Source organism: Nannobrachium achirus, assembly GCF_963921795.1.
Source record: "Nannobrachium achirus genome assembly, chromosome: 23".
Lineage (NCBI taxonomy): Eukaryota > Metazoa > Chordata > Actinopteri > Myctophiformes > Myctophidae > Nannobrachium > Nannobrachium achirus.
This window is the reverse complement of record NC_137830.1, coordinates 46,862,992-46,873,798: the sequence shown is the minus strand read 5'-3', so window position 1 is coordinate 46,873,798 and position 10,807 is coordinate 46,862,992. Positions and strand designations below refer to the sequence as shown.

At 43.1% G+C, this 10,807-nt stretch overlaps 1 protein-coding gene across 1 annotated transcript; it reads left to right on the top strand.

The window, feature by feature from the left end:
- The first annotated feature begins 581 nt into the window (after window positions 1-581).
- Window positions 582-10,747, top strand: hsp90b1 (heat shock protein 90, beta (grp94), member 1). The gene is made up of 17 exons (XM_080754613.1): window positions 582-740; window positions 1,446-1,548; window positions 1,802-1,943; window positions 2,143-2,259; window positions 3,025-3,356; window positions 4,547-4,658; window positions 4,819-4,944; window positions 5,057-5,173; window positions 6,451-6,588; window positions 6,696-6,773; window positions 7,123-7,188; window positions 7,291-7,560; window positions 8,171-8,416; window positions 8,540-8,676; window positions 8,794-9,028; window positions 9,798-9,893; window positions 10,452-10,747. Exons 1-17 carry the CDS (start codon window positions 692-694, stop codon window positions 10,476-10,478), a joined length of 2,391 nt encoding a protein of 796 aa, XP_080610739.1. The 5' UTR covers window positions 582-691; the 3' UTR covers window positions 10,479-10,747.
- The last annotated feature ends 60 nt before the right edge of the window (window positions 10,748-10,807 follow it).

Here is a 10,807-nt window from a genome sequence, read left to right as displayed (position 1 = left end):
GGGGCGTCAGGAAGGAATGGATGAAAGTGATAAATCACAGCATTCGTTCATTCATTCAAGTGGTTGTAGGGCAGTAGCCTACAGTGCCTACTACAGGCTACCACTACAGTAGGCCAAGCGTTGACTAATTGCCAATGTTTACACAAACTAATCTCAAGTAGTATCTCGTTCACGTTCAGTGTGAACTTGGAACGGTCATGCTTTTCCCCATAGCATAGCAGAGAGCGACACAGTGGCGTCAGTTCGGAAAAAGGTATGGCAACATGACTGGTGTCTTGCACGCGCGCGAAGGCGTACCCTGCGAGGACCCAGGGTATGGCAGCTGCATACCCCTGCCATACCCAATAGACGCCCCTGCATCATAGTTACTGAGCTGAGGTGCACACACACATACGTATGCCGTCTATGGTTTATCAGCCAATAGTGTGCAGCCACGAACTGACCCCGTATCACTGGACATGTAAGCACCCGATTGGAAGGCTGCTGGGATAAAACACGCTGCCATTGGCTCGTTGTTGTGCGTGGGGAGCAGCGATTGGTCCCGAACGCCCGGTCCTCGCCCCCAGAAACGGGATGTGATAAAGAATCGTCTCAGTCAGTCAGTCAGCTTGCGGCACCTCTGCAGGAACGGCTGGAACAATCTATAAGAACGAATACAACTTAAACTAGACACGTTTATTATTCGCACACAATGAAGCGGATGTGGATAGTGGGCCTGCTTTGTGCCCTCCTGGCATTCAGTAAGTAGCAAATTTGGTTTTGCGTATAATTTTTATTGGAATATAAGGGAGTGCTCTGCTGATCAGTAGCCTATAACAAAGGCCTGATCGCCGATGTCTTCTTTTAACGATGATGGGCTATGGTAATGGTAATGCATATGGAAATTGTTATAGCATATAGTTAGTTTCCTTATGCAAGTTGCATCAGTGAGCTACATTACTTGAATGGTACCACACCTTTGCAACAGACACTTGAAGTCATATTGACTCGTAATGCAGTGCTGTTGCTTTTATGTCAAGTTCATAGGCCGAAAATAATCTTGTTATTAATTCCATCTAATGCTGGAAAAAATACATTATATATATTATATGATTTAATAGTACTACGTTCGCATTCTGTTTCTATTCTCTACACATCATGAAAACGTCTAATAGTCAGGCAAATTAAAAGTACACGTTCTGCAGTAGGCCTACACGTTATGACCATTGCTTGCATCTAAATGCCTGCGCCTGGGGATATGTTTGCTTTAATGGTAATGGCCTAGCAGGTAGGCTACAGTTTATAATCTATTAAATTGGCCTACCCAAAGGACGAGGGAAATTAAAAGTAAGGTTGTTGGTTAAGAATGATGGTGTTTTAATGATGAAATGTCTTGAATGGATAAAGACTGGCTGTGATTTTAACAATGATGAATCATGATGAATTTGCTCCTTCCTCCTTCACAGCTGCAGTCAGAGCAGAGGATGAACTTGACGTTGATGGCACGGTGGAAGAGGACCTGGGCAAAAGCAGGGATGGGTCCCGGACGGATGATGAAATAGTTCAGAGGTCAGCATCTTTAAATGTTTGAGCAGTAAGAGCTAACCTTAGAAAACCTTAATCTCCATTCTGATCTTGTGTAAACCACATGGGGTGACCTCTGCTTGCAGCCTATTTCTGATCCAAGTAAATACTCATGTAGACTGACCGCTTTCTTTGACTGAATACAATTTCCTGATAACAAGTTTTGGTTAAACTCACAGAGGCTCCTCCAAATGATGCCTGATGGGAAGTGTTCGACGTTTTTCATGCCTTTTTACAGGGAAGAGGAAGCGATCCAGCTTGATGGCCTGAACGCAGCACAGATCAAGGAAATCAGGGAGAAATCAGAAAAACATGTCTTCCAGGCAGAGGTCAACAGAATGATGAAGCTGATCATCAACTCCTTGTACAAGAACAAAGAGGTACGTGTGTAAATGGGAGAAGGAAAAACCCGAATGCTTCAACTTGAAAAAAATAAGATTTCCTACCACTTGAATAGAAGGCATCACAAGTTCACAACAATAAGCTATTGATTTAAAATGGGTAAACTATTCATTATTCATACTGTATGTTGAACTGAGCTGCAAAGCGGATTGTTCATCATCATCATCCTTTTAACAGATCTTCCTGAGAGAACTGATCTCCAACGCGTCTGACGCCCTGGACAAGGTTCGGCTGATGTCTCTGACTGATGACTCGGCTCTCGATGGTAACGAGGAGCTGACGGTGAAAATCAAGGTGAGGTCATATGATCTCCGCTCAAGCTTTCATTGAGCTGCCATGGCCTTGAAGTAAGGAGTGAAACTCGAGATGGAGAAGGGTTGGGAGTGCTCGCATCTCTAAATTTACATCATTTTTTGCATAGACGATAGAGCTGCAGCCTTGGCTTACATCATCAGCTTTTATGTTGGCAAACTTGCCAGATAATGAGGACCCAGCTATTTATTTATAGCTTAATGCAGGGTTCCCCAATTAGTTTTCCCCAAGGGCTGAATTATGTCTAGGTTACCAAGCCGAGGGCCACAACATTGCAGGGGGCGACGGCGGCGTTCCCGCTACTCCAGCGACAGTTCAGATATCGTCGTTGTCGGGTGAAAATCTTGTATGTCCAAAACCGTTCGTTTTGCATTTATCATTTTAAAAATTATTTAAACTAGTGAAAACAGCCGATTTACAAGCACCGCGAGGCGTTGTGTGCTTGTAGATCTGCTGTTTTCACTACTTTTGTGCGACGGCCTTGTATGATTTGGGAAAGACCGTACAAATTTGGAGATACGAGATTTCCTCCTGACAACGACGATATACTAGTGTTGTTGCTGCTCTTATACCACCATTATTACTGGGGTTGGTGTGGGCCAGACAGTAGCCCCCCGCGGCGGTTCGCCTATTGGGGAACCCTGGCTTAATGGTTGATTAAACCAGTGTAGTCGACTTCATACCATGTAGCCGGGTAATATATCTTGGATATTAGGTTGATCTTAGCCGTTTTCTGTTCATCTCCAGGCCGACAAGGAGAGGAACATGATGCACATCACCGACACCGGCATCGGCATGACAAAAGAGGACCTGGTGAAGAACCTGGGGACCATCGCCAAGTCGGGCACCAGCGAGTTCCTCAGCAGGATGACGGACATGCAGACGGAGGGCCAGTCCACCTCGGAGCTGATTGGCCAGTTCGGCGTGGGCTTCTACTCTGCCTTCCTGGTGGCCGACAAGGTCATCGTGACCACCAAGCACAACAACGGCACCCAGCACATCTGGGAGTCGGACTCCAACGAGTTCTCAGTCATCGAAGACCCCCGCGGAGACACCCTGGGCAGGGGCACCACCGTCACGTGAGTCTCTTAACTTTTTCTCTGCCATTTTAAACATAGCTGTAGTAAGCAGCTGCCAAATTGTCCTTACCTTTTAACGTGGGCACGCGCACGCATCGTGCACAATCTGTGCGCGACTCATCTAGTAGACGTGTAGACTCGGTGACAAGCTTTCGAATACAAAAAACCCCATTGAAAAAGACATATCCGTTGCCACGTTGTATCTCTGCTTATCAGCCAGTGTTTACATGAAAAAGCATTGAAAAAAGCCAACTGTGCGCTATGGTAACACGTGGACACGTTCGCGCACAAAACGCACGATATGTGCGGGGATCATAATCCAGGCGTGTAGAGACTGGATCAAAGTTTCCAAACGCAAAAATCAGATTGAAAAACGAGCGTTCCATCGCCCAGTAGCTTCCACTTCTGTTACACAGTAAACCAATGGAGGCGGGACTATGGCCCAGGCTCAGACTGGATACGGAAAGCTGGATCCGGTCCAGACCGGAAATGACCGGATACAGTTAGGGGGGCGGGCCTAAAGAGCCAGAATCAGCGAAAATCTGCGCTAATACTTTTAATCCTTTCATAATGATTAAAGCTAATTAAACCTTGCGGGCTCTACGGGCATGGCAGCGCGGTACAGCGGGAAATCTACGGTCTCTACGGGGATCGCGAGGTATGAGTTAAGGCAGGGGTTCCCAAACCTTTTAGCCCTGGCTGTGACCCAAAAGGGAAATTAGACCTTTGCCTGGGACTCAAAGTAGTGAAAATGTCAGATCTACAAGCTCACAAAACGTCACTTGTTGTGAGCTTGTAGATCGGCTATTTTCTAATTTATGGAATTTCTTAAATCCATAAATCTCTGCTTTTTGAAAATAAATAAATAATAATAATAATAATTAAAAACAAGAAATTAGGGGACCCATAAAAATGTGTCTGCGACCCACAAATAGTCCCGACCCATTGTTTTAACAGTGCTCTAAGGCTGCTGTTGGCTTTACCCACACGTGCTACACATAATTCAAGTGGTAAATTGAGATATTCATCTTATTTTAAGGGTTTATAAAAGTGTGTTACCCGTTAGAACTGCCCAATTCACATTCCCACTGATGTCTTTAAATGCACTACGGTTGTTCCAGGTGTCAAAGGTTACGGATGTTACTGAGTGTCTAATAAGTCTGTAATATCAATCTTTTGCCCCTCTCCAGTCTGGTAATGAAGGAGGAGGCATCAGATTACTTGGAGCTGGAGACCATCAAGAACCTTGTGAGGAAGTACTCCCAGTTCATCAACTTCCCCATCTATGTGTGGAGTAGCAAGGTGAGCTATATTTAGTCTGGTTTTCTACAGTGTTTCCTTTATGCCCGCCTTGTTTCCTGCTTGCATTGGATTCGGCATGTGGATAACCAACCACATTGATCCAAAATACACTGTTGAACTGTCAAAACACAACCGCATTAAACCCACGTTTCTTGCTCAGACTGAGACCGTAGAGGAGCCCATCGAGGAAGATGCCGAACCTGAAAAGAAAGACGAAGACGCCACTGAAGACGACGTTGAGGTCGAGGAAGAGGATGAGGACAAAGACAAGCCAAAAACCAAGAAGGTAGACGTCCATTTTGTGTCAGCAACACACTCAACTGACACAAAGAAATCTTATCTCGGCAGCACAGGTAATTCATTATATCTAATGTTTTGAATTGCTCCTTCTGCCTCAGGTGGAGAAGACTGTGTGGGACTGGGAGCTGATGAACGACATTAAGCCCATCTGGCAGAGGCCAGCCAAGGAGGTAGAGGAGGACGAGTACAAAGCCTTCTATAAGACCTTCTCCAGGGTGAGTGCGTCTCATTAATTTAAATGATTGATGGTGGGCATTGAAAAGTAGGGGTGGGCGATATGGTGATAATTATCGTTGAGACGATACAATGTCTCCACGATATGCCTTTTCAGAGGTATCGTATATATTGTGATACAATCGAGGGAGCCTTGTAAAAAATCCTGTTTAATCATTAATACAGAGATTCATTGCAGAATTCAATTTAAACCTGTATTTTGGTCTAAATCAGTAGTTCTCAAAATGTAAAATGTCAAGGTCTCCACTTAACTCTGACAGTATACAAATGAAACCAAATGGACCCGTAACTGTCAGAGTTACGTACTTGTAAAGTTCAATTTAGACCTCCCAAAAGGAACCCAGAGAGTCTAGTTTTTTCAAGTAACTTGAAAAATAACCATAAAAACCAACTTGAAAAAAGAATTGTGATAAATCGTGTATCGTGATACAGCTTGGGAAAATATCGTGACATTGTATTTTTCCATATCGCCCACCCCTATTGAAAAGTGTCATGGTGATATGGACTAAACAAATTCTAGTCACAATGCTGTGAGGATCCGTGCTCTGTAATCCATCTGTATGGGGATTGGGGGATTGGGGGATTTGGGGGGGGGGGGGTCAAGAGTCTTCTTTGTAAAATGAAGCCTACTAATATTTATAGAGGGTATTCATCTACCCAAGAACTGCTAAATTAAACTGGGAGATTGACTCTTCTGTTGTACAATTTAGAATGCTAGCATTCATGACTTAAAAGATGTGATAAGTAGGGATCGACCGATTATCGAAACGGGCGATAATCGATATTCATAACATTTATTAATATCGCAAAATATCGATATCGAAAAGAAATAGATAGATAGATGATAAATAGATAGATAGATTATAGATGATGGATATAGATAGATCTTTGCCAATGTCACCAGCTGCTATAAAAAAATAACAATAATAGTAATAATAAATGTGTTAAATAATGACAAATATTAGTATAATATAGTCTATATTCTAGTATGTGGCGACTAGATGTGAGCCTCTAGAACATTTAGGACGGGAAAAATATATAAATTAACCACTTTTTCAAATTGGGGGATATATATTTTTTCTTTTTTTACTTAAAATGCATAACGGTTCATAATATCGGTTATCAGCCTCTTTGATCACAACTTATCGATATCGAACATGAAAATCCCATATCGGTCGACCCCTAGTGATAAGTGTACATCTTGATGAAGTAAATGTATGGCCGTGTGTTAATCAAATCCTTCATGTGCTCTTTGCAGGAGACTGACGACCCCCTGTCCCACATCCACTTCACGGCAGAAGGCGAGGTCACCTTCAAGTCCATCCTCTTTGTCCCTGCCTCTGCCCCTCGAGGTCTCTTTGACGAGTACGGCACTAAGAAGAACGACTACATCAAGGTATTTAATGGAATGTTATACTATTTAATTAAATGCTGCAAGTGTAATTTTAGTTTAGCCTAAGACAGGATTTCTGGGAGACTAACCGGCCTAAAAATCTCTTTTAGTTGTTCGTTCGTAGAGTGTTCATCACCGATGACTTCCATGACATGATGCCCAAGTACTTGAACTTTGTCAAGGGTGTGGTAAGTAACATTCATAAACAATTTTCAAGTTCATAAACATGTACTTCGTCACTGTCGGGCAGAAACCTTGTATCTCCCAAGTTTCAAATGTGTAGGTTTTTTCGCAAAGTAAAGCCCTGCTTCATCATACAAGGCCGTCGCACATAACTAGCGAAAACAGCAGATCTACAAGCACACAACGCGCGTTGTGTGCTTGTAGATCGGCTGTTTTCACTTTTTTCAAATGATAAACACAAAACGAACGCTTTTGGACATACAAGGTTTCCACCCGACAACGACGACTTGTAAAGCTGCTGGCAAATATTGTCTGCAAACGACTAAATGCTCATCAACTTTCCAATATTTTCAGGTCGACTCTGATGACCTTCCTCTGAACGTGTCAAGAGAAACACTCCAGCAACACAAACTGCTAAAGGTGCGGTCTCCTTTCATTATACTCTTTAAGTTACGAATCAACAGTTCCGTCACACTTTATTCTGTCGCAGCACATATTTGACAAGTTTCCTGTCCTTTTCAGGTCATTCGCAAGAAGCTGGTGCGCAAGACCCTGGACATGATCAAGAAAATCGCAGAGGAGCAGTACAACGATAAGTTCTGGAAGGAGTTTGGCACCAACATCAAGCTGGGCGTGATCGAGGACCACTCCAACAGGACCCGTCTGGCCAAGCTGCTGCGTTTCCAGACCTCCAACAGTGAGACGGTGGTGGCCAGCCTGGAGCAGTATGTGGAGCGCATGAAGGAGAAGCAGGACAAGATCTACTTCATGTCTGGCACCAGCAGGAAGGAGGTAGGCATTGATTAACCCATTTAGGGCCTAGAAGAATTATCGAATGGTTAAAGCAGTGAAAAATAGCAGATATACAAGCTCACAGCACGGCACCGAGTGCCGCGCTGCGAGCTTGTAGATCTGCTATTTTTGAAAAAGTTGTGAAAATGTGTGCAAATCTTTGAAAATATGTATTTTCAAAGCGAACGTTTGTAACTGAAATTTTGCTTCGGGGGGGGGGGGGGGGGGTCCCTGGAACGAAATATTTTGAGATCCTTGGCCAAATAAATATCATTTTGGTTTTGGGGGTCCTTCACATGAAAAGGTTTGAGAACCACTGACATAGTAGTCTCTCAAGAACAGACTAACTGAGCTCCATTTAAGTGAAAAGGACCTTTTCTTTGATGATGGCTGGCCATCAGATTGCTGACATAGAAACATAGGGTTTTTCAAAAAAAGCTTAGAATGATTCAAAAGACACTTGTAGAATCGGGTCAAAATTCAAATTTTCAAGATTTTTCAAAAATAGCAGATCTACAAGCTCGCTGTGAGCTTGTATATCTACTAGTTTCTACTTTACATAAAATGTCTTATGTTCCTGTCCTTTCTCTCTCTCTCTGTGTGTATGCAGGCTGAGACTTCTCCATTCGTGGAGAGGCTGCTGAAGAAGGGCTACGAGGTGATCTACCTTACAGAGCCTGTGGACGAGTACTGTATTCAGGCCCTGCCAGAGTACGACGGCAAGCGCTTCCAGAATGTGGCCAAGGAGGGTGTGAAGTTTGACGAGAGCGACAAGGGCAAGGAAAAGAGGGAGGCCCTGGAGAAGGAGTTTGAGCCCCTCACTACCTGGATGAAGGAGAAGGCTCTGAAAGACATGGTTAGACTTTATATTTTTTTTCTCCATTTTGAAAGTGTGAATGTTGCACTAATGCCAAGCACAGTGTGGGCACTGATGGAGTAATTTAAGGAAAGTGCTGAATGGGTCCTGGTCTCGTTCTAGGTTGAGAAGGCCGTGCTCTCCCAGAGGTTGACCAACTCCCCCTGCGCCCTGGTAGCCAGCCAATATGGCTGGTCTGGAAACATGGAGAGAATTATGAAAGCTCAGGCCTACCAGACAGGAAAAGACATCTCCACAAAGTAAGCGTATGCTTCATCCACTAATGTGTCCCACCGAACACCATGAAGTCTCAGAAGCTGTTCATTTCTCTTTATGTACTGTATATTCATATATTTTCTTTATTCGTTTCCCTCTAGCTACTACGCAAGCCAGAAGAAAACATTAGAGATCAACCCCAAACACCCTCTCATAAAACAAATGCTGAAGAGGGTAAACACGGATGCGGAGGACCAGACTGCCGCAGATCTGGCAGTGGTTCTGTTTGAGACGGCCACCCTGCGCTCGGGGTACCAGCTGTCCGACACCAAAGCCTACGGAGAGCGGATAGAGCGCATGCTCCGACTTAGCATGAACGTCGACGTCGATGAACAGGTACCTTTATGCTTTTTATACTAATAATAATAATGGTTATTAATGAACACACTTATGTTTACAGACTATTATGCTAAGCATATAATGTAGCGTAAAGTAGGGCATTCACCAAATATTCGAATATCAAAGTCACTATTCGATGTTAGTAGATGTTACTAGTCGAATATTCGCTTTTTTTCCCCTCTTTAAAAAAGATATAGTTTATAAAGCTTGGCTAGATAGGAAGTCATAAGAATGAGTTGTCAATGCCCCTGGCGGATGAATTTGTTAATGCTCTATACCAGGGGTTCTCAAACCTTTTTAGGCCATGACCCCCAAAATAAACATATTTGAACAGGGGACCCCCACCCTGACAAGCACTTGGAATTGTAGGTATTACATTTAATGTGACTCGGTTCCACAGATAAATATTGTGAAAATAGCAGATCTACATGCTCACAACGCCTCGCAACGCGAGGCGTTGTGAGCATGTAGATCGGCTATTTTCACAATGTTCGCCTCTTGCTTATAATATTTGACAGTTTGGCCAGTCCTGTCGAATATTCGACTATTCGAATACTTTGATATCGAATAATTCGAATACTAAAAATCACTATTCGTGAATGCCCTAGTGTAAAGTAGTTTACATTCTTCAGATTTTACAATATTTGGCAACGTGCAAAAACAATTCCTTTATTACTTGCTAGTACAGATTATTTATTTTGAATAATAATAATAATAATTTTAGCTAGAACCGAGACAATTTATTAAATGTCTTAATATCTCCCAGGTGGAAGAGGAGCCTGAGGAGGAACCAGAGGAACAGGCAGAGGAGGAGGATGAAGAGGAGTTTGATGCAGAGGACAAGGAGGAGGAAGATGATTCGGTGAGGAGCTGGAAGAGGGGATATATAAAAATCAATGCGAAAAGGGCATTGATTTAATTACTGGCAGGCGCCTGCCAAAACATAACCCATCTTCAAGCTCGCATGTCCCCAAGTGCCGCGTTGAGCTTGTAATGCGTCTATTTTTGTTGTCCAGCAAAGTGTGAAATTGGCCACAATACGATGTACAGCAGTGGTTCCCAAACTTGCCCAGGATTCAAACTAGTGAAAACAGCAGATCTACAAGCGCACAACGCGTCGCGCCGCGTTGTGAGCTTGTAGATCGGCTGTTTACACCAAACACTGTTTTCTAATTTATGGAATTTCTTCAATTCTTATTTTATTAATTAAAGTACTTCTAAATCTTAGATTTTGGGATTTTTTTATTTATTTTTTTTAAATATTTTGACAATGTAGGAAACAAAAATTAAGGGACCCATAAAAATGTGTCCGCGACCCGAGTCCGACCCGGTGTTTGGTAACCAGTGATGTACAGGATATTTAATAATCCTTAACATATTGAGATTATTAATGTTAATAATTATTCTCTTCTCTTTCTAGATCGTTGATGGAAAAGATGAGCTGTGAGTCTGATGGAGGAGAGAGGGGCAGGGTGAAGGGGGATTCAGGGGGCAGGGGATGGACTGGAACCAGCGTGGACGGAACGTCTTCATCTCTGCTGTGGAGGAGGGGATGCGGGTTGGGGTTTTATATGGCACTGCTTTATGTTTGTGTTTAATTTGTTTATTTTTTACATTCCTCATGACTGTAAATTTGTTAATATTTAACTGACCGGTTATGGAGTGTTGACTTCCTATCACGAGAACCATTAAAAGTTTTCGGAAGGGAAATCGTCATTGTCTGTTGGGTTTATTCATTCAGTTGGACACGACACGACGAATCCTTCATCTCTTTAT

Excerpts from the sequence above, each read along its gene's own strand:
- hsp90b1 (XM_080754613.1), top strand. The coding sequence starts at position 692 with ATGAAGCGGATGTGGATAGTGGGCCTGCTTTGTGCCCTCCTGGCATTC. Across the intron at positions 2,260-3,024 it reads AGCTGACGGTGAAAATCAAG|GCCGACAAGGAGAGGAACAT; the intron begins GTGAGGTCATAT and ends GTTCATCTCCAG. Across the intron at positions 7,189-7,290 it reads AGCAACACAAACTGCTAAAG|GTCATTCGCAAGAAGCTGGT; the intron begins GTGCGGTCTCCT and ends TGTCCTTTTCAG.